The sequence below is a fragment of the Strigops habroptila genome, chromosome 10 (genome assembly GCF_004027225.2).
Source record: "Strigops habroptila isolate Jane chromosome 10, bStrHab1.2.pri, whole genome shotgun sequence".
NCBI classification, from domain to species: Eukaryota; Metazoa; Chordata; class Aves; order Psittaciformes; family Psittacidae; genus Strigops; species Strigops habroptila.
In genome coordinates, this window is record NC_046359.1 from 35,447,653 (window position 1) to 35,471,308 (window position 23,656).

The window sequence follows — 23,656 nt, forward strand, 5'->3', positions numbered from 1 at the left end:
TTAATCAATCACACTTTTATTCTTTAGAAGAGGCATTTACAATCCTCTGCAGCAGCAGTGCAAAGCCACAGTGTCTTGAGCCTGTCCAAGGCCATGATTTTGGTTAAGAGTACAAATTCAGTGTGGAGGGAGCTTGGGCTACACTAACTCCTACCCAGTCCCTCCCTGTGGTCTGAGGTGGTGTGTTTGAGCTGCTCCTCACACCTTGCTGTCCCAGCAGCCTGGCAGAGGGGAGCAGAGCTGCCTCCTGGCCAGGAAGGTGCTCAGCAGCCCAGGATGGGTGGGAGGGCAGCCAGCAGCAGCCAGCTGGCTGGTGGCAAGGTTCTGCAGATCACCGATGCTGACTAACCCATGCACTCACACAAGTCAGGTCTTGCTGTTCCCATTCTTTGTGTGAGGTACCTCACACCTACACCAACTCAAAGTTTTACTGCTGCCATGAAAAAAAGCCTTTCATAAACTCTAATTAGTTAATTGTGATGTTTAAGGTCTATTTTTCAGTATCAAAGCAAGGGTCAGGAATACTCCAGAACAGATTTTGGAAGGCTGCTTGGGGGAGAAGATAACCAAGTGATCTTCATGCTACTGTCTCAGCTTAGCTGAACAAAAGAGACCCAACCCACAAGCGATAGGTCTCCATGGCAGTATCTCATTGAGATACACTGCATTTTCTTGGTGTCCTCTCGCATCTGATCAAGAATAAGATGTAATTACATGGATTACAGTAGACTTAGTAAGGCTTGTACGTGTGCTAAGCTATAAGCAGTCACTCTGCTGTTTGTCAGTGGAGTTACTCTTTCTTTCTCCAAAGTTGCTCTTTCTCTACTTTCCCAACAAATTGCAGAATATCTTCAGCAAGAAGTTCAGGTTCCTCCAAAGCTGCGAAGTGGCCACCTCGAGGCATGAAATGGAAGGAAACTATGTTGGTGTATTTCTTCTGGGCCCACGCCTGGGGCGTGTGTGTGATTTCATTAGGGAAGGAGGCAACGCCAGTAGGTACTTGTACTGTGAGCCTGAGAGAGGAGAGAGAATGGGTTTAATCTTTTAAATGCTTAACTCTGCAAGAAATGGAATGTCATAAGGAAGCGTTGTTCTTAAACACTTGGGCACACTGTTGTTAGGCAACTAACATTTGACTTCCAGATCCTACATTTGAAGACAACACTCCCATTCCTGGGGAAAAAAGAAGAAAATCCATACATTGGTATTAAGGCCATTCTGCAGGAGACCCAGGGCGTGGGAGTTAAAAGCATGGGAATGGAGAAGAGAAGCCCAGGAAGAGGGCGAGGATCAAGTTTCTTCGTGCTCCATTCAGGGCTCAAGAGTCATGTATTGAGGGGAAGAGCACATGATTTGAAGGGGCTGGAGAGAGGTTTATAGTGAAGGTTACAACTAGAACATGTTGACAACTGGAGCAGGGGGAGAGTTACCTTGAGCTGCTGCAAAGGGGGAGGAGAGGGGAAGAATAATAGTAAATCAAGACTAATTCAGAGGAAACATTTCTGAATGAGAGACTTCACCTTGTAAAGTAGCTCTTGCTTTTAACTAGTGTGAAGGCACTCTACACAACATTTTGCATGTTATTAAGTGATGGAAAGCAGCTGGATTTGAGGAGAAAAGTATCTTAGTGGAATGATCCCTGCTTGTTATAAACAGAGCAACATTTGCCAAGGTTGAAATATCTCATACACATAAACTGCATTGTCAGAAGAGACAGACTTTAAAATTTAGGTAAAAGGATTGTTGGGCACATAACCACGGGAAGCCTGAAAACAGAGTGCCTGATTTTACATAGGTCTTTGAGACTCTTTCCTCTGGGCACATAGAAGCTCATATAGCTCATCTCACATAGCCAGAACCAGAGCAGGATACTGCTCTCAATGTAGCTGCTACAAGAACTAAAGTCAGCTTCCTGGGAGCATCATTTCACAGCTAAATACCACAGCACTGAGCTGTGCTTGCAAATACCTCAGGGCAGGTTTAGCCTTCACTAATACTCAAGCTGACACAAGTATATGCAACCAAGCTCCCGTTTTAAGTGTCTGCACAGCAGGAACATCAGTCTTAGTGACTTCCAAATCGTGCAGTTTGTCAGTATGCTGAAGTTGCTTCCAAAGGACTTAAATCTTTTGCAGAAATAGGCAAACTGCATCCAGAAAAGTCCCAGAACTACCATCCAGATAAACTGCAAACACAATTGAGTGCCTCAGTCACAGGCTAATTTAGTACCTGAAGTAAAACCTGGAAGCACTTGCAGGTACTTTTCCCCAGTTGGACACACCAAGAATGGGAGGTCTTGAAGCAGGGCCTCCAGTCACATCTCCTCACTGATGGTTCAGGATTCTTACCTAACTCCTGTGTTTTCCAAGCACAACACAGTAAAACCAACAAGCTGTCCTGCAGAGGACCATTGTGATACAGCATTGCTTTTCCTCAGCATTCGGAAACTTGCAGCAGCCATAAGGCACAAGCAACCTGTGTGCAACCAGAACACTTACTTTTCATGTTTCTGTGTACCTATCCCCTTCTGCAGGTTTTCTTTGTAGAAACGCATGGAGGAGACCATACAGCCTGACACCCAGTAGATCATGACATTGGTGAGCAGATCATCCAGGTTAAACTTCCTGAATAGGTAAGCCCAGAGATTGCTTAGTTAGAACTGAATACCATTACTTTAGCAGGAACTTGACTTTGGTTTAGTTGTAAGAAAAAAAGTTGCAGGAAAAACCAGTTAACTTGGTTAAGAAGAGAGTTGAGAGGTGAAGCTGCTCCCCCTCTGCCTGTCACCTTTATTAAGCATCTTAAAGGCTTTCAGACACTGGGAAGTGACATCTTAACTCCTACATGGAAGGCAGACTCACAACAAGCTCTGTACTGTCCATAGACTGGGAGGGTAGGAGCACATGGAACAGCTTGTGCCATTTACTGTTCATAATGTGAAATGTTACCATGAGCCTTCAGTAGAACCATCACATAAAATCACCATCACATGTAAATAGAGTGTGTTTCATATCACAGTAGCTGTATGCAGTGCAAACCTTCTATTCATAGCCATTGAATAGCTCACTGGACCTTTTCATAACGTGCCCCTTCATTCCTGCCAGCTACCCAGCAATTTTCAAAGGGGATGTCACACCAAGAATGATCCTTTATTACCAAACAGTAGGTAGATGAAGCCAGTACGAATCAACCTAAAGCAAATCCATGGAGTGTTAAGTTTTAGTATTAAAATGAACCATGACTTCTGTTTCCCAGCATCTTAATGTAGATTAAGCTTTTATTTTTCTGTCCTAATGAGATTTTTCCACCTAAGTCAGTTTTTAATACCCAGAAGCTGCAGATCTCTCTTGTAGAAGACCAAAGTGGGAAGGGAGCACCTCAGCTTTCATGGCCTATTTGCTTCTTTGCATGCTGTAGCACAGCACTGCACCATTTGTGGTCTCTACAGGCTCCCTATGAGATAGAAGGTGATCAGTTCAGACAAACTTCTTTAGCTACAGGTCTGGGCTTAGTCACCTCATCCAAAATGGCATAAGAGGGACCGCTTACCTCTCTAGTCCTCCGTCCTCTAAATTACGGAACTCCACATCAGTCCATGTAGAAAACTTCTCCAAGATGTATGCAGCCAGTCCTACAGGAGAGTCATTCAAACCACAGCCTGAAAAGGAGGAGGGAAATTTAACTAGAATTGTGATATCTGACTACTGAACTCAGACTGTTCCAGGAGCTGTATTCCTAAATAAATACATAAATACAGTAGAACAAGTTGGAGCTATTTATTATCCATTCATAAACTGATAGTATCTGCAAACCAACAGGCTCCACATTAGCTCACACCATATGTTTCTTGAACTGATGTAACACTATTGGATTTCTGCTGGCTTTTCCCCCCCCCACCCCTTGTAAGCTAATATGATTAAGGACTGTGTGCCAAGTTGGGTTTGCTTCCATTAATCCGGAAGTTGTCATGTATTAAACAGCATTACAGGGCCAAACCCCACATGCCTACACATGACTGGGAGAATCTGCAATGTTATCTAACAGCAAAAACATTTAAAGGATTATTAGAAAGTCATTAAGGACGAGCAAAGCTTTACTAAAAGGTCCATCTTCTGCATTAACAACAGTCAACTGCCTTCATGTACAACAAGGCTTAATATACTTTTTATAGTTTGTTTTGCTTGGACAGAAAACACACACCTGCACCTGGAACTTTGCTAATCCTGGTGCTGTGAAATATAGGGACCATAAACCATCTCAGCTGCTAGGAAAAGCCTTAGAAAAAGCTTTTCCCAAGGAGCAGGACTATATTTGAAGTTCCACCCATGCAACCCAACCTCCCTGAAAGATGCCTAGTGCTACAGCTAGCACCATTTCAGCAGTCATTGCTATTTAAACACGGTAGTTGAGTTTCAGTTATCAAACAACTAATACTGATAACTGAAATACCAAGTGTTTGGAAAAGTTGTACTGACACACTAGACAAGCAACAGCCTGTTCTCATATACGTCCTGTGAACAAAGAAGGGTACATCTCTTTACACAGAGGGAAAATTGACATTGATCCTAACAACACTTGGAATACAGGCACTGCCCATTCCAGCCAGTTGAAAACAAACCCATACTCCATGCAGATTTCCCAAAGAATAAGTGTAAAATCAAAACCATGCAAGACAGTTTGATCAAAAGCCAGCTCTGAAGCAAGCAAGAGTATAGTATTAGGAAACACTGTGTGTGTATATATCTATCTCAATAGCCAGAGACAACTTCCTTGCCTAGGACAGCTTGCAAGGTAGCCCTGTACTACCCGAAGTCTTAGGAAGACTGTGGTAGACTCCATGGCTGTTTTTCCTCCAGCCACCTTATGTTCCCCTCTTCAGTGTTTTTCTCCCTATGGGAACCTGCCAGCTGCCATGCTCCTCTCCTCTTTGTCCTCAGAATAGCGAGAATGCTCCAGCTCCCAAAACATGAACTGGCTCCTGGTTCCCAGTCAGCACAGTCCACATGTTACTGGTAGAGACAAGAGTCAGATGGAAAACCACAGCAGCAGGCATGTGGCTCAGCTACCAGCTTCCCACCTTTTCTTAAAGCACAAACACAATTAGAGACTAGTAATTTTTAGAAACCAAAACTCAAGCAACATTACTTAAAATCAATAAAATTCCCATTTTTTCCCTACACATTTTAAGAACACAGCTGCTTCTGCAGGTAAGCTTGTGGAAAACCATTAAGAAATACTTTCCTTAGCTATGTGTTTAATAAAATCCACAAGTGAATTGCTGCTGCGTTAAACTAAAATATATTCAGTATTCTTGACTTCGTTGTCCAATTCAGTTGCAAAAGATGTTTTTAAAATAGAAACACTTAAAACTCTGGTATTTAAAGCAGTTAAGCAATCTGACTAGCTTATCGAGACAGCACATTCATAGGTACATCTTTCTTTCCTTCAAAGTCTACAGGGGATTGAGAATGAATGAAAATTAAATTTGCTTTTACATTTCAGGTATCACTTATCCCTATAAATAAGCTACATCATGTGCTGAGACACCTAAAGCTGCTTGTAGTTTACACAGAATCAGAGGATGGTTTGGGTTGGAAAGGAGCTTAAGATCATCTAGTTCCAACCCCCTGCCATGGGCAGGGACACCTCACACTAGACCATGTCGCCCAAGGCTCTGTCCAACCTGGCCTTGAACACTGCCAGGGATGGAGCATTCACCACTTCTCTGGGCAACCCATTCCAGTGCCTCAGCACCCTCACTGTAAAGAGCTTCCTTATATCCAACCTGAACTTCCCCTGTTTCAGTTTGAACCCATCACCCCTTGTCCTGTCGCTACAGTCCCTGATGAAGAGTCCCTCTGAGCATCCTGGTAGGCCCCATCACGATAATGATATCAAATCAAATATTACAAGGGATCATTTCAATCTGATCCATTCTCTGTGAAGAAACTTACCTTTTACTCTCAGCCTGGCTGCATCTGAACTAGAATTACAGTCCTCAGTGATAGCAGAGTGGAAAAGTATTAAATAAACTGTTTTATTAATGAAAACTGAAGATGAGGTCAGTGGCACTTAGAGCATGCTCAGTTTTGAGGTGCACAGTTACTGCTTCTGCATGCAAAAGCAAGTGTAATGCCATATACCCACGTGCAACCTTTTCTGACTTGGATACAGAAAAGGAGCTTGCCTTTTAAACCCTCAAACCTCCTCCTTCTCCTTCTCAAACCTCTGACAAAACCTGGCTTTTCTTCCTACTTTAAGCACTATGTTTTGTTCCTATGAAAGTAAAGCTAAAATGACCAGACTAAATACTGTGAGCTCAAAAGAGGTTTTTTGTCTTACCAACAGTATCAGGCACTGTAGCCTGTATGTGAGCGTAGCCAGTCTCCGTCAAAATCCTGTAGACCCATTTCTTCATGAAAGGAAACATCCGCCTGACATCTTCATCCTGGAAACCGAAGAGCCCTGGAAAGTAGCTGCCCAGCAGGACAGAGAGCAGGTGAATGAACCCTACGTTGGTAGTTAAGGCGAAATTTAAATGGAGACCTTTCACATGGCTGAAAACAAAAGCAGAAAAAACCCTTATAAATTAACAGAAGTAAAATGCGCTTCAAAGTTGTTATATTTCAAATGTTATTGCCAAAAAGAGACACTTAATACGTACTTAAATTCCAGCCTGCTAATGACAGCATGACCTTGTCTGTGCTTTGTAGTGTGGCTTTTCATCCGAACATGACAAGTCAAAGGGGCAAGTGTCAGTAATCACTGCACTACTGGTTGAAAGAACAGGTACAGAGTGTAAACTAAGGTATGTAACTCTGGAGCTTAACTCTGAGCACTGAAGATGGGAACTACAAATGAAGACTTGGACAGGAGGTCTTAAGTGCACGAGAAATAACTATTCAGAGAATAAAGCAGCTCTGCGCCAGTGGGGTACTCACGTGGGAGCTATCTGGGCCAGATTGGTGCAGATGAGCCAGCCCGCGTCACCACCTTGCATGTAGAACTCATTGAATCCCAGCCTGAGCATCAGTTCATAGAAGACAGAAGCGGCATTTACAGAGTTAAAGCCTGTGTTAAAAACAAACAAACAAACAAACAACACTGTTGCAGTAATTCCAGCTATGCCTCTAACTGTGCAGCATTTATTCTCCCCATAAAGACAACACTGAAGTTCCAAGACTGGTTTTCCTTGCCTGTCTGACAGCAAGGTCTAGGGAGCAAGCAGAAATCACAAGGAGAAAGTCCCGCCTTTGTTGCAGACCCGTGTTCTCCTAACCCCACCAGTTGCCCATGCTCTTACCACATCCAGGGGCTCCTGGTCTTCCTTTAAGCTGTAATCATGCTCCAGCAGAGCCCTGTCAGTGATCATTGGCCAGGGAACATGTTTCCATTTTGTCTACAGTGAGCAGAGTCTCATCTTAATGATAGTTGGAAACTTGAAGTTGCCATAAGTAATGCACTTCTCCACTAAATGGTGACTGTATAAATCATAACCAGGGAAGCAGAGAAAACCAGCCTTCCCCACATCATTCACCTGCACACATAATTAAATACTAACCTCAGTTTCACTTTAAATGCTACCTTGCTCCAATTAGCTGCAGCTTATGTTTGTATAATTCAGAGCACAAGCTGAACAAGCAGGCATTTGGCTGCAATCTACCATGTAAATAGATGAATTGATTTGTTTCAACCCTTGCTTCTCACCTACCTGTATAATGCTGTTGAATATGGATTCAAAACACCAAAGAGGAACAGTAACAAATTAAATTTACTCTTCCTGCTCACCCACACACAATTCATTGACTCAATTTCAATTCATGAGTTGTCACTTCGTAACTTTTTATAGTCCTTTGTGAATTATCTATACAGTGCTCCTGAAACTAAGTAATGATACCACCTGACATCACACTCTTATCTCCCTCTTCCCACAGGGCACACAGGATCTTTGTTTCCAGACTGGGAAAACAAGAAGTGCCAGGAGTTACTGGTCTGTTAACAGGGGTTATCTTGCTGTGAAACTAGGCTTATGTTAGTTCAGTTCCTTCTTACAGATCATACCTTTCTTGTGAGGCGCTTCTGAGAAACCATAACCAGGGATAGATGGGCAAATGACTTCAAAAACGTGTTCAGCACCGAGGCCGTGGCTTGCAGGATCCGTCAGGAGAGGGATGATTTTGTAGAACTCATAGAATGAGCCAGGCCAGCCATGAACCATTAACAATGGCTTTGCAGACTGGCCTGTAGGCAGGTGAGGAGGCTTCACGTGAACAAAATGGATATCAATGCCTGTCAAAAGAAAATAAGTAATGAACATGCCCAAATTTCCCCTGACACTGAAACTCAGCACAGAACAGAGCATGAACACATCTTCTCTAAAGTCCTTTTTTTGGTGAGTATGCAAACACACTGTGCTTCTCTGGATCCATTTAGCCAAGGACCTCAAAGTACTTTATAATGAGGAATTAAGCACTACAGCAGCCAAATGAGGTCGGCATCTCTCTGTTTTAAAATGAATTGGCATATTAAGGCATAGAAGTGAAGCAATTTCCTAACGGTAACACAGTGACTCACACAGCTTAGAGGCAGAGGAGGTGATAACATCATTTAGTCCAAGCACCCTGAAATTTTACCCAAATGTTCCTATAATGGCACCAGATAGGCTTCAGCCCACCACAGATTTTACTTATTGCATACAGTTGCAACTTGGAGGCATCAAGAGACACAGAATCCATCATAACCAACAGCTCTTTGTCTGGGGCCTTAATCACCTCCTTTGTTTCGTGCATGCCTTACTTCCCATGTAAACGTGTCTGGATTCTGTCCCTAGCCACTGATCCAAGCTTTACAGCAAAAGGAATGTAAAAAGCCTTCAGTAAGTATTCTGTGCCTGTGGAGGCTTCCTGTAATCGAGTGACACGACTGCTGATCAACCAGCCAAGGATCTGAAACAATGCCATGCTGAAAGAGAGTTAAAGTGTTCAATTCTGTAGTTCTTTTCCACCTTTTGGCCAAAGCTTTCAGTATCTCTTTGTCTAAACCAAACCAGGAAACTGTGTTCTAGTTCCAGTCTCGTTGTTAAGCGAAAAGGTAAAAATTGCAGACCCATTTCCTTTGTGACCATCACAATACAAGCAGCAGGCCTCACGCAGCCTGCGCTAGTTGCTTGAGGTGAACTGCTTTTCCTCAGACCCATTCAGGGCTTTGCTTTCCAGGAAACAGTAATTTGCTCTTAGTAGAGCCCGAATGCCTCAGTTCTTGATGTATTTAAGCACATTTTGCTCTCATCAGCTCCAGCTCACCAGCAATCCCACCCTTTCACTGACAGATTTCCCCATCCTTGACAACTCTGTGGATTTCTGTATTCTCTGAAGAACTTTCAAGTGATGACAGAAGCTGGGAATCTGCTCTGCAGCATGTTTGATCTTGTCTTTTCATGTCTCATCTCTGTAATGATTCCTAGTGTTGAAATTCCTCTTCCTATTGCTATACATAGAGCATTGTCCTTTGCTTCTTTTCCCTTTCTTGTCTCAGATGATGGTTTTTCCGCTTTAAACAAAATCTTCATGTTCTACCCCCTATGTAACAACCATTTATTGTCCAAAAGCCATTTTAAATATTATGGTGAACTGCCCCACTTGAAATCATGTGCAATTATGGGTGCAATTGAAAACATAATAGCATAATCTCAAGCTTAAATTTTGCCATCATGTGAGACAATTGCCTGCTGTGCTCTAAATCTACACCTGTACCCCCAAATGACCCAAGCACAACCTTAATTCAAGCCTGTGAAACATCCAGTTTGACCAAGCTCCAGCACAAGCAGCCCTTGTGCTGAACAGCCTCTTTCAAAAGGTGTCTGTGCTTTGAAGGAGAAGACACACCACTTGCTCACACCTGGCAGCACATCAAGCAAGGGAAGGGCACATCCTGCCTTCCTGGGCACCGGGATGCTTGAAATGGTGCAGCAGAGCGCATCTGCCTTGCAAACAGGGCCAATCTGAGCAGGCAGCACGCCCAGCTGAGGAGGGCTGCCAGGCTCATGGCATCACCATGACAGCAGCAGCTGGGGAATTACATGGAGCAAGAGGAGACATCTGTGGGGATCTTTGCATGACTGCATGCAAGCCAGGGAACATGTGTACATCTTAAGATCCCGGTTCTGTTTCCAAATGCCTGTGCTTGGCTCCTGTTAGCACCAGCTGACAAGCCATCCATGCACAAGGGAATTCCATTTGTCATTCCATGTCCTAAAGGCTTGTGATGAAGGAGTTTCTTGCTGCTTCAGCAGCAATGCCCATAATCTACACTGCAGCAGCCAGGAAGGGAAGGCCCACACAACACGACACAAGCATCGCACTCTTGCCACCAACATCCCTTACAGACAAGGTTACATATTACTGTTTATTTTTTAAGGGAAAAAGCCACACACCTTGAATCTTCGTTTTGAACTGTGGGTACTGGTTGAGGACTTCAACTTGTTTCTTCCAATTGAACTGGTTTTTCCAGTAGGAGATGACCTTCTTGAGGTACACTGAGTTAACCCCATAATGGAAGTAACTGTTCTCCAGTGGCTCAGTGAATCGAGCCTGGTCAAGTCTCCTATATAAGTCCTGCAAGGAAAAAGACAGAACAGACATTACAAGCACTTGTGTGTACCATGTCAGGCTCTAGCTCTACTGTGCATGGTTTCTAGCTATTCCCAAGTGAAATGAGAACAATGAAAATAACATGTCTAATGACACCTGTGCATTTTGCTGATGCTCCATCAGCTGTTCCAATTCTTTTTCTCCTCCAGATGGCCTCCTTCCTCTTTCATTTACAGCTGTTCTTAACACTGTCACACAGAGGACAATACACTCATCTGACAGTACTGTGGCTTCACAGTTTAAGTCTTGATGCCTTCCCACGGTGTGTTGTTTCCCTGGTTACTTGTGAGCCCAGCCTCACAATCAATGCATGGATCTGGCCCAAACCTTTTGTCTTCCCTCCCAAACCAAGGAGCTGGATGTCTTCACTGGGAAACACTGAAGGATTTTGCATGGCCACAAAGCTGGTGAAACTAGACTGGAATTAAAGTTTCCCGATCTAGAATAGCTATGAAAATGACCTTCCTACTGCACTTTGAGGTTACAGGGGATACTGACAATACTGCACAACAGTCCAGAATCACTGAGCAGGGAAGAACAGCCAAGAGCCCCTTCCTACTGTGTGCAGAGCCGCAGAACAGAGGGTGGAAGGCAGGTCTGGAAATCTAATCCTAGCCAAGCCTCTGTGGGGTTTAAACCTGAACAGCATTTTCTAATAAAGCAATAGAGAGAGCTCTCACTCCGAGTTAGGTGTAAACTGGCTCATGACTCACAATGAACAGGCAATCTCAGCCTAGGCAGGATGTTAGTTCCTAAGCTCACTGTTTGGGCATTTAACCCGTGTTAAAAAACAGAAAGCCTGGATTCTACAATGAAGTTTTTAACATGTCTTTACATACGTGCTTTCTGTCCATGCTCAACACCTTTTAAACACGTGTTAGTAATGTATGCTGGCATAACTGCAACTCCTGCTTTAGGTAAGGATACATTGAGGAAAAGAGTTTTCTACCAATGGATTATGTTGCAATAGCTGTCATAATACAGCCCTGCACGTTTCAAAACCATTGTAAGTTAGAAATTACCTAGCTTTGTGTCTGCAGTGTAAGGGGAAACCTATTGGAGTTCAATGCCCATGGATATTACTAACAAGGGCAAACAAAAGTTTTGTCTCAGGCCTTACTGAGAGAACAGGAATCCATTAGAAATGAATAACATGGGCAATCCCAGGAGTCCTGTTTGAACTCCACACAGACCTATGAAATTGTGCAATCCCCAACTTAAACACACACAATCAAAATGTTGCTATCGAACACATCCTGCAATGTATGTGTTTACTGTAATTACTGCTGTGGTACTGCCGTTGATCAAAGTAGATCATTAATTACAGAAGAAGCAGCATCCAACACAGCTGCACACATAAAGCAGGGAAGAAAATGGAATGTTTGTAATTGCTTTTGAAAGAAAAAAAGATATTGTTCATATTTTGATCTACACACTCAAACTGAGGGAGGTGCACAAACAGAAACAGAGCTGAGTAATCTGTAGTATGAGTTTTATGTTTACTGGGCTTTACAGAGTAGGTTTATTTACTGGCAACCTTGAAACAGCCAGCTGAGAGTAAAACTGCACAGCAACGTGTGAAATCTGTCTGTCCATACCTATCTCCTGAAGTCCTGACAAATCCCTTCCCCCAAGTCCCACACATCGTTGCTCATTCTCATAAAGTAACTGTTGGTTCAATTCAAAAATTACAAGTTCTGCATTTATTTGGCCATTGCTTACTTCTCCCTCCCCACTATAGAGATTTGCTTACACTCAGCTCTTCTTCTGTAGTTTCCACCTTAAATGGCCGAATAGTTGTATCTTCTTTGGCATCAGGCTTTTGGCCCTTGCCCCACCATCCCTCTTCAAAGGGTAATGTTTCTTCTTTCTTCTTGGGAAATAAGAAGTAGATGATGACTGCACCCACAAGCAGGAACACTTCAAGCAGCATAATGGCTGCAAGAGAAGAACACAGCTCTGGTAAGCCCCATCAGACAGTTCGGACATGGGATGTACTGAGTAAAGACTACAGACGTTTACTTGCTTTTTGAGATAGGATTTGATCTACACGATGTTCCGTCACTCACAGGACTTCAACGCTTCTGTACAATTTCAGAAACGGGATGTTTTAACCTATGCAAGTCAAATAGGGAGAAATTAAGTGTGTTACATGAAAGACATTTAGTAAAAAGAGAACTCAAAGCAAGTCAAGAGATCACATGGCTTGGTATTTAAATAGTCCTCTGGCCGTGACCGCTGCTAAACTTCAACAGTAAAGGACGTGACTGAACATAGGTCAGGTTTAATGCTTTCTCTTCCTGTGAAGCTCTAGATTTCCCACAAATTCCAAAGCAGAGCATCTCTTTAGTACAGCTCACACATCTATTCTTACAGAGTTGGAGGGAAAAACCCCCAAGACATATAGAGAATGAAAAGTGAAGAGTGTGAGGGCAGCCACCTTTTACCTCCCAAACAGCCTGAGGAAGTGGGACAGGGATATATTTGCATAACCCTTGAACAGTTGTGCAAAGGGTAAAAGGACCTTCCCTTTCTTTCTCCCTCCGTACAGGTTTAAAGAGAAACCAGAAGACCACACGCATGCTCTCCTGGCTCTAAAACAGCCTTCCCCAGGTGACAGAATTCTGTCACAGTGTATCTGCACAACCTGACTGCAGGCCTGTTGTGCTTCAGTCAGACAGAACACAAACAAAATCCATTTTGAATATATTTGAACTGTTCTATGCTGCAAATAGAAAAAACAGTTACTCAGACTCTCTTTAATTATTCATGTTTTCCATCATCCCTTTAAGTATAAGGATTGTTTGTAAGGTGGCTTGGGGAACAGCACTGTCATCATTTCAATGCATAATCTTAAAGAATGTCATGTTTTAAACAGCCATTTGCTAGGGAACTGATAAGATATGAAGTATTTCAAAACTTCTGTAGGGCCCAAGCATTGTCTATGACACAGAATAGCCTTCATTATCTCCAGAGCTGCAAGGTTTAGTTGGGTTCATGCTGCAGAGTAATGTGATGCTCTGAAATTGCTCAAAGAGTCAACAGAGTGCACCAAATTTATTCCTAGATCAAAACAGGAATTGTAACACAAGTTAATGGAGTTCACATGATTGTAGCAGGAGTAAAACTGACCTGCCTTTTAAGTGCCTTTATGTGACAAGACACATTTTAGTCAGCCTCTTGAGTTTAATTTTCTAATGGCTCACAATAAAATGGTCAAAATAAGCACCCACTAAACCACTTGTACAGGAGTCAGGCACTTTGCAGATGGAGAGCGAGCTACAAAAATCTACTGCTTACACATGCAAGTGCTACAGCCTTGCAAAGTGCTCTTCAGAGGCTGGAGAAATAGGAATGATAGGCACTGAGAGAACTTCATCTATTTATTAGTTTCACTGGACCCTGCATAGCTCCTGTTTGAGGAGGTGCTAGTTTTTCTCCCCCATGTTCTCTGGAGCACAAGACAACAATCTTTTCCCACCTCCACCATACTCAGGCCGTAACTTACCCCAGCATTAAAAAGTTTATCCAATTTCAGCTTGCTTCAACACATAAACCAATGCAGTCTAGGAGCCTCCAGAGCACAATTAAGCTTTACTGCAAAGCAGAACTGGAGGGGCTTTTAGAAACCTCAGAGCACTTTACATAGAAATAATACCTACCACAGTATTTAATAGTATTTGTATTACTGAGTCTGCACAGAGAAGAACAGCAACTTCCCTGAAATCATAGCACAACTCAGGCCATGTCTAGACAACAAAGGTTCACCAGCACAACCATGTAAACACCACATAAACATCACACTCTTGGCCAACTTCAGTATGTTTGCAAAGCCCCACAACATGGGGCTTTCCATGCCAAGAGAAAAGAGAGCTGCTAGCAATGCCAGGGCCGTTGTCCAGGCAGGATGGCTGGGGTACCTAGAAGAACAGAGGACTCCTTCTCCTGCCCTAGGCTGTATCAGCACCTCTGCCAACACGGTGACAGAGGCACAGCACCTAACACAGAACTGCTTGGCCCAGGAACAGAATCTCGGCCCACTCTCTAGCAAGAGATTCGTGTGGCCCAAGTGACTGCGCTACCTAGAGCTACAAAAATACTTCTGCTTCTCCCAAAGAGAAATCCTGAGGAATCAGGATGTCTGCAGCAGAAGGGATTGCGTGTGAACATGTGTATTCTGCATTCGCCTTGGACTGTGTGTACAAAGAACCTGCAATGTGAAAAGATCCCTATTTTTGTAATGAATCCCAAACACTTGAGGAGGAGCTTGTTGACAATCCAGCAACAAGCACCAAAAATCAGCTTCAGGTCTCACAACAATTCTGTCTCCTCCTGCAGAGAATTGGGGCTGGTTACAAATCGATTTGCATGAGATGTCATTCTGACTTGGAAGAAGCCGCCGTTGATACTGGTTGGATTCTTCTTTGCTAACAGATCCCAAGTTGCTCTCTATATTCAGCCTCTCTCAGGTCCCTTGAAAGTGCTTGTAAAATCCCCCAGTTATAATGAACACAGGGGCCCAGAGCTCCAACTACACCACATTTTTTCCTGAGCAGACAGGAAGAAGAGAAAGGACCAAGTGCATCAGCAATATTTTAACTTGCACCACTTCAGAGCACACTCAAAGGGATTGTTTTGCTGGTGATGAGTTAGTGGAGCCCTGCATGCTCCTACCAACCACTCCAGCCTGTGCGGAGGAGAGCACTTAGAGCAAATGCACTCAGTGATTTCCCCAGTTTGCTATTCAAGCCAGTTCTCAAACTCCTGGGTGTTATTTGAACAGCATAAAGCAGCCTCAGTCGTGATGCATCTGCACCAGAATTTCCTCTGCTAATCACTACTGAGATTTGCTGTGAAATGCAAGTTATTAGCCCCATACACTTGCTCCATGATACAGCAACACAGCACCACAAACATGGAAGGAGAAACAGGTACAATAGAACTCTTCTAGACTTGCAGGCTTCAGAGATGTACAACAACAAAGTACTGGTGTTTCTATTCTCTGAAATCTCCTGATGCAGCCATGCTGGCACGTTGCCTTTATAAATGACTGCTTCAAAGGGAGTTCGTGTTTTGCTTTGGCTTTTTCCTCTCTTTATGTGACCAAAGGCAAGGCCTTAGAAGGAAATATTTCCATTTATTCCATGGTCAAGTACTTAGGCTTTGCTGTACCCCAGGGTGGATATTGTTTGTAGACAGCACTTAAATATCTTAGACAGTACTTTTATCCTAAAGAGTTCAAGGAAGAATGTTTTTAAAGCCAAACAAAAACATGTTTTGAAAGAAAAATATTGAAATGTGATGGATCCAGTAAACAGCCCAAAACCTAGCTCCTCTTGAAGAGGGCCAAGTGTACCTTAGGAAATATGCTGTTTGCAAGAAAACCCCCAAACTGTCTTAAAAGTATCTTACTGCTCCTATATTGAAAACACTCATTTTTCACCATTTTTTGCATTTTGATTTGCACTGTCCTCTGTTCATGCATTAACAGCAGAGCTAATAGTCCCACAGGATCAGAGCAATCATTTATGTCACAGCTATGTCCTGCCTCATGCCTTGTCTTCAGCAGTATCCAGTAACAGATGCCCCAGAGACCAGTGCTTAATGGTAAAATCCCCCTCTTGTTCTACTAATAATCATTGACCTTCTCCTTGCAGCACTAGAATCTATCTGAAACTTGTTATTAAAGAAATAAGCAACTGGAAAGACCTTCAGCCTAATGTCTGGAAACCTGTTTTGGCCCAAACACTATGGAACCCAGCTACTACGGGTTGAATGATGCATAATACCCACAGCTCCAAGTGGTGTTACTAAACCTCATCAGTGCAAACCAGCTAGTGCCCGAGTGAAGCAAAAGCTGTGAGAGACCGTGCTGCTTTCAGACACACACCAGAGGTGATCATGGCTTAGTTTTCTCTCCGAAGTTGGTTTATTAGCAGACTGCAAGGTAGCTCAGAGCACTTAGTACGCTGTCAGACACAAGGTTTATTGATTAGTAATTATTCTGCAGGAGAAATAACTCAATTTAGATGTGATGTTTCTGTTTATTTTTGTTGTGTTACATAAACTCCCCCGTCAGGCTTTACTGAAAAGGATGCTGCAGTGTCTTTGTTTACAGATCTGAAGAGCAGCAGTTGCAGGTTACTCCTCCCAACAGAGCTGAAGGAAAAACAACCCACTGAAGGACTTCAGAAACTCGTGGCACCTCTAACAGCCATGAGTTTAGCACTAATGGCCTAAAAAAGACAGTCCCAGAAGCTTCACCCTCAGTCTCCATCCTACCAGCTCCAGGTACCACCTTTTTGTCATCATGTAGCATGAGAAACAGACAGAAAACCATGAAGTCAGGACATCTGTATAAGAAAAGCTTACTGTTTATGTAGTTTATGGAGCATTATGACAAGCTTCAAAATAGCTTAGCAACGCAGAAATTGCTCTGCATACAACTGATAACGTCTCCCAGGTGAGCATAAGAGGATACATTAACATTGTAGGAAAGGAGGAGAGGTAGGCATGGGATGAAATAAAGCATCCTACACAGAGAAGCAATTCAAAGACAGGAAATAAAAATCCAACAGAGTTTCTGGCTTGTCTCGATAACAGATTTAGCATTTACATTTTTTATTGCCATAGGGAGGTGGCACACAATGCTATCTCCAAAACAGCAGGAAGAGATGATATCATTCTTTTTCTAGACTGTTCACAATCAGAAATTAGCCAGTACAGCAGGAACCTAATTGGAAGAATACAAGCAAGGAAAGAGGTCGAAGGAGAAACCACACTCTCTGTCCCAGGGGATGGCAAGGCCTCTCCCAGGAGCAGGGCCCAGCACCTCAGACAGGATCAGGAGTACACCTCCATCACCACTGAGGAACACCCCATGCCGGCAGCAGTGAGGCACTGCTCCCTTGCAGCCCTTGGACATCAGCAACAACCCACAGAGAGCTAATTTAAGGCTCTGGGGGTACCCATGTGCATCACCCAGAACTTGTACTTACAGTTAGTTAGTCCCCAAGCAGTTAGTCCCCACAGCACTTCATTCGAGGAGGGCAGTTGAGCACCTTTACAACATATGCCCACCTTATTTTCCCTACAATACTACGACAGTCAAGCGTTACTGTCTCTTCAGTACTACACTGAAATCTGATGGGCACTCAGACCCAAGGCTAGCTAAGTATCAGAGAAAAGCAGCATGGGACTAAGTTCGCTGTTATCTACTTTGCCTCACCCATGAGGCGGCATTTATTTATGCAACCACTGGTCAAAGCTCATATCCCAATCATCATTTAAAATACTGCCTGCCACATTTTTAAGAGGAAGATACTCAATTTACAAGGACACATATTTAAGCAACATTACTTGGTCTTTCAAATCCATGCCCAACACACTCTTACGTGCTGCTTCAAACCAGTCTTGTTTATCTCAATTTTCCTCATTGTGCTTCTATTATGCTTGAACAAATCCACTTCCTTCAGAGAGTCCAAAAAAAAAAAGCCTTTGGGCTACATTAACACAAACTGGCAGAATCCAACCTAGGATCTGTGTGATGCCCATTACTGTGACCTAATGACTATATGCATGATGCAGGGGAAGATCTACTCTCTGCAGTAATTTCTGTTTAGGACTCTAGAGAAAGAAAAGCTGCGAAAAGATTCTTAAATCTGCACTGTTCAGCCACGATAATTAAGTGCAAAAGAACTCTTTAAACTTTCATAATACTGCATTTGATAGCTACAACATTAAGGTTACATCATGCAAAGATTTTATCCTATCCAGCCTTTACCCTACTTAATGACCCTCAAATTCCAACAAGAGAGCGTTTTTTTTTATGGATGCAGAGATATGACAAAAGCCTGGCATCAACTTGAGGCTGAACACAGCTGAAAGCTGGGTCTCCTAGGCAGAGCTCTCAAAGCACGTTACAGTTAAAGGGAAGGATATCATGCCAGTAAAAAGGTTTTAAGTTCTTAGCCACTCTCCAGCCAACTCAGTGACACAGTCCAATAAAATAGACTCCAAAGAACATCTTGAGCTTTACTTCAACATTTAATTCTTGATGTCCAAAAAGAAGTTATGACTAGCACATTGTTCTGCTCTGCCTTCCACCAGAGCTTCTAGGTTAACCTCCTCACATCCTATGCCAGTGTCTGCGTTTTACAGAGGGGGTGGAAAAGAGTGCAGACAAACCAAAAGAGTTGGATATTACAGATAATGAAATGAGATTGAAGCAATTGTTCCTCAGGCTTTAAGGGAAATTCAGGTTCTATTTTTAGCTTCACCAAATCACAGAATCATAGAATGGTTTGGGTTGGAAAGGACTAAAACATCATCAAGTTCCAACCCCCCTACCTTCCTCCTCTGCCATGGTATTATTGCCAGTGTTTTGCCTAGTCTGATCTCTAGATAAAAGACTCCAAATTCATCCCATGCTGCTCGGTGGTACAGCACATGTGTCCTCCTGTTTACTGTGGGATTTTCCATTAGTCTAATTCTCTTGAGATTCTTCCATGAAATCAGAGAGGGAAAGATCTTCAAAAGCTTTACAAGCTTTTTGTATTAGCACTATTAGAAAACCGTGTTACTAAACCCTTTAATTATTAACACATGCAGAACTGACGTGTGCGTGGTGCCTTAGAGGGGAAAAAGAAGAGTGCTAACAGTTTGAAATCTTGCACTCCAAAGTACGTAAGAACAAAGTACATGAAAACCTTCCAGTTATAAGAAGGTGTGGAGATGGAAACGATGAATATAAAGACTGCCAGAGGAAATTTTTGGCAATCTGCAAGAGAGTAAGATGAGGTGCACCTTGTAAATTAGGATCATGACTCCAAATAGTAAGGGCAGCATGAATGAAAACATGTATGAGTGTCAAAAGGAAAAAAACCCCACTTTTATTATAAATTGTGACTATGGAAACAGGAAGAGATAGAAACTTGTTATCTCTCTATGAAGACTTCATTCTCAAAAAGAAAAGGAACTTTGAATGATGAGAGAGGAGGGGAACAGATGGTAGTCATCATTTTCTGTCAAATAACTGCAACACCAAAAGGATGTGCCAGAGTAAACATGTAACACGAACAATTCTTGCTACTTCATCTCTCTCTTAATAACAGCTAAATATTTAGGTTCCCTTTGGATTTAAGGGCTTCATCTAGAAAAGTGCATTACCTGTACCCACCATATGAGAGCAATTAACACTCCTGATGAAGCAGGCAAAAGAACTAGGTCCTTCAACAGAGCTTTATTTTTGATTCATAATTCACAGCCGTTTAACCTGAAAGACTCCTCTTCTGTCAGGCAGCAAAGCACACCCAGGGTACAGATGTGGTGGACAGCCAGGGCATGCAGAACAAACTGGTAGAGCAATGGTTCCATGTCTTTTCTTGCAGAGCTCAAAAGAAGGAAAAACAAGTTCACAGCTGACTGCTGGGTGCAATAAATACCAGAATTGCTTGAGGTAGAGAAAGAACGCAAATAAAAGCTCGCTGAACCTTTACTTGTCTTGTGGGTTACACCTCATAATCCCCAGCAGAGACGTTTCCAAAGAAAGTAGGAGGAATGACAGAAAACAGCTCACTTTCCAGAGAGGAAACCTAGAAAACAGCTCCTGTTCTTCACTCCAGTGGGATCCCTCCGCAAACACGATCACAGATCATTTCCTCATCCTGGCCAATGCATTAGAAGACAGCAGCATACACTTAACAAAAAAAAGCAACTAACAAAGCATGGCTGCCATGAATCCCACAATCATATTCCCAGCCCTGCCAATCAGAAAGTATTTCACCAATAAGAATATGCTTAAATATGTATCAAAGCTGATAATGCAGGTAAAAACCAAAGAAGAAAGAACCCCTGTAAGACCCAGTGTATACTCAATTCACTGTGTTAACCACCCTGCTAGGTCCAGCATGACCAAGGTACTAAAGCAAATGCCATATCAGAAGTATATTTTTGTGCTTTACTATTTACATAAATACCCATTTTCACACACAAATGATGCTTCTAATTAAAAATAATGTGTTCAGAGGAAGAATCCAGGACTTTTTCAGTAGCAGTATTCAGAAGGGGAGTAGTATTTTGAACATTAATTATAAGCAAACCAAAGCTCTTCAGAAAGAAGCAAGACGCTCTACTTTCCAAGTGACTTTTCTTTAGGGACTTGCACAGTAATTAGAGATCCGTTTGCCACGTTTGGAACTCACATATTAAAGAAGACTGCCCTGGTTCTGGAACTGTGTGTTGTATGGGAAAAAAAACCCCTCTTGCAGGCTTGATGAAGCTATGCACACTCTACCCCAAAGGTAAGGCTTTCCCTCTGCTCATCTGGTCACAGAATTTGAATACTCCAGCTATAATCCAAGAAAAGTGCATAAGAATAGGTAAGATAATCAATTCATTTTGCCTAGGGCTATAAGCTATGCTTCACCTACCACCCCCATCCCCGCTTTGCTACTTCTCCCCTGACGAATTACTTGACAAACTATTACTGAAAAAACAAGAATTTCTGGGAGTACCACCATTCTGGAATTACTACCCCAAACCTTTTTATTTACGTGTTGTAATTACTTAGCACAAATTGGCCGTGTATATTCTACTAAGAAGCCTGAACTTGTTTCACAGTGCTTACCATATTAAAACATTGCAGTTCTATGGCTAAAAATATTAGGTAGGACTGAAAGCTTTGCTGAAACCCTAGATAAACAATGAGGCTGAAAACATGGTATTACCATGGAATGACCAAGTACAAGTAGTACAGTAGATCAACAAGGGGGGAAAAAGGGCTTTTTGAATCACCCAGTAATCCAAAAACCTATTTTGGGCAATTTATACAGACAAATTGCATGTGGATTCTGGCTGCACTAGTAATAGAGCACCAACTGTGCTTTATTTGGAATTATTTACTTCAACACCATAATTGCCCCTATGAAAAAAACACCAGAATTTAGAAGAAATAACAAGAATTTAAGGAAATCGCACACAAGTTTTTACATATGAATTCAGACTGGAAAAGACGCAGAACAAAGAGTCATGAACTTGACACCGTGCCAGGACCTTCCCCATAAAGGTTTCAGCTCTGACAAAGATCTAATCCTTGTCCTTGGACAAATTCAACTGTGGATCGATTTTCAAAGCTGCCTAATTGCTTTTGGTGCCTATCTTCCATCGATTTTCAGTAACATTAGCAATCTGCGCACTCGAGTCTCAGTTTTAGCTTACTTCAGACAGGAGTAATATCCGTTTCAGAGTAGAAGCACGGCATCTCAAAAGAACAGTGCCAATCAAACCTGCATTTGTGGCTGTGTAAGTAAATTTGAGGCAGTGCCTTCCAAGAGTGATCCCATCTCGCAGGTTCACCTACAACAACTAGGCAAGTTCTCTTATTTTAGATAAAGCTTTGCTGTGGAAATAAGGGATGAGAAAGCAGCCTAATTCAATACAATTGGAGAATTAAGCAATATACTTGATTATGATATGTTTTAACTGCAGGGCAAAGCCAAAATCCCTTCTGAATTCTGACAAACTAAGCCAAACTTGAGGAGCAAGTGCGTCATTTGCTTGGTCTTTGCAGATTGCTCAGTTACGCAACAAAATACGGTCATTAAACTTAAAAGGTTTTCTTCTCATCCCCAAAATGCTTGTTCAGCAACGGGGACTATGTACATGGTACTCATTCCAACAGTGTTCAGGTTTGGCAAATGACCCATAAAGTTCCATTTCATACCCCATTTAGAGATGAATAACAAAACCAAACCAAAACCAGTCTAGACCATTTATATAACAATAGTTAAAGCCATTTAACTAAACCAGGAAACCTGGCTAGATTCCCAATGAACACTACATGAAATTGCTGGTTCCATAAGCACTGTTAGCAGCGAGGCCAGCTTATCAGGAACTGGACACTGAACAAACAACCCCGGCTCCAGCAAGGAATATCACATCAACTCTCCCCCCAGAACAGCCGATTAAGGCCTTTCTGTTCCCAAAATCAACTCAAATACCCCACAGCTATTACTCAGACTTTAATAATATCCACTGTTAACAGTATTTTGATGCTACCGGCTGGCAGAGGGGCACACACTCTTTAAAACAACGGTATTTAAGCCCTGCAGGCACAGAGCCCGTTTTCGGGGGTCCCCGCTCCCTCTCGGTGTTGACCCTCTGCAGGCTTCGGCGGGAAACGCTGCACTCACAACCTGTACATGCAGTTGCATTTAGTGGACGGGAGGTTGGAAGAGGGAGCGAAACGAGTGCTCCGGTCCCCTCAGCGCTGTCCCGCCGAGGCACCGCTTCACCCCGGGCGGGAATTCAAACACCCCGCGGGCCCCGTTCCGTCAGCCGCGGCCGCCGCCACACGAGCTGAAACGCGGCTTCAACGCTGCGGTTGCGTTGCCGGGCGGCTGCGGAGCCGCTCGGAGCGGCTGAGGTAAAGCACAACCCGACCGTGAAGCGCGGTTTCGCGCCTCTGCCCTCAGGCGACAGAGCGAGCCCGCGGCCTTCCCCCCACACCGCGCCCGGCAGCCACCCGCCATTACCTGCCGCGGCCGGAGCCGGGACCGCGCTCGCCTCGCTGTGCTCGCCGCCGGGAGACGGACACGGTACCGGCCGAGCCCCTCCGTCCGCAGCCCGCTGGGAGATGTAGTTCGTCTTGGAGGCGGGGAGTGCCGGGTCGCGGCCCGGGCCGCAGGTGAGGCCCTCCGCGGCTACCACAGGTGGGGACGGACAAGGAGACGGCCGCGAAGGCTTTATCCCCTCGGCGCCGGCCGCAGGCACTGGGTTTGGAGCGCTCTGGCCACGTTCAGCAGCGACCAAGCACCGGTGAGTGGGGAGCGATGGGGCTCACCAGGGCTGTGAGGCGCAGCTGGTCACAGAGCGCTACAGGCTGCAGCCCGGTAAACACTTAATTCACCGTTGGAATGCCAGAATTCGGGCACAGCCAGGCAGCAGCTATGTGTGAGCTTCCCAAGTGGCTCCTCAGCCAATCTCACCAGCACCCGCAGCGCTGGAGT

The 23,656-nt window shown here is 43.5% G+C and overlaps 1 protein-coding gene across 2 annotated transcripts; it reads right to left on the reverse strand.

The window, feature by feature from the left end:
• On the reverse strand, positions 1–23,656 carry EPHX1 (epoxide hydrolase 1). Of its 2 annotated transcripts, XM_030499010.1 has the most exons (10): positions 23,183–23,656; positions 12,672–12,764; positions 12,403–12,587; positions 10,433–10,613; positions 8,062–8,289; positions 6,942–7,071; positions 6,343–6,557; positions 3,550–3,658; positions 2,499–2,624; positions 1–1,013 (listed from the first exon to the last, which is right to left on the reverse strand). In XM_030499010.1, exons 3-10 carry the CDS (start codon positions 12,580–12,582, stop codon positions 791–793), a joined length of 1,392 nt encoding a protein of 463 aa, XP_030354870.1. In that variant the 5' UTR covers positions 12,583–12,587; positions 12,672–12,764; positions 23,183–23,656; the 3' UTR covers positions 1–790. The 2 variants fall into 2 exon arrangements, with proteins under 2 accessions (XP_030354870.1, XP_030354869.1); XM_030499009.1 differs by lacking the exon at positions 12,672–12,764 and having other exon boundaries at positions 23,183–23,228.

Bases quoted from the DNA above. Each gene is read 5' to 3' on its own strand.
- EPHX1 (XM_030499010.1), bottom strand. From the start codon at position 12,582: ATGCTGCTTGAAGTGTTCCTGCTTGTGGGTGCAGTCATCATCTACTTC. The intron at 6,558-6,941 runs GTGAGTACCCCA...TTTTGTTTTCAG, and splicing joins CTGGCCCAGATAGCTCCCAC to CCATGTGAAAGGTCTCCATT. The intron at 3,659-6,342 runs GTAAGACAAAAA...CCTCCTTTTCAG, and splicing joins TACAGTGCCTGATACTGTTG to GCTGTGGTTTGAATGACTCT.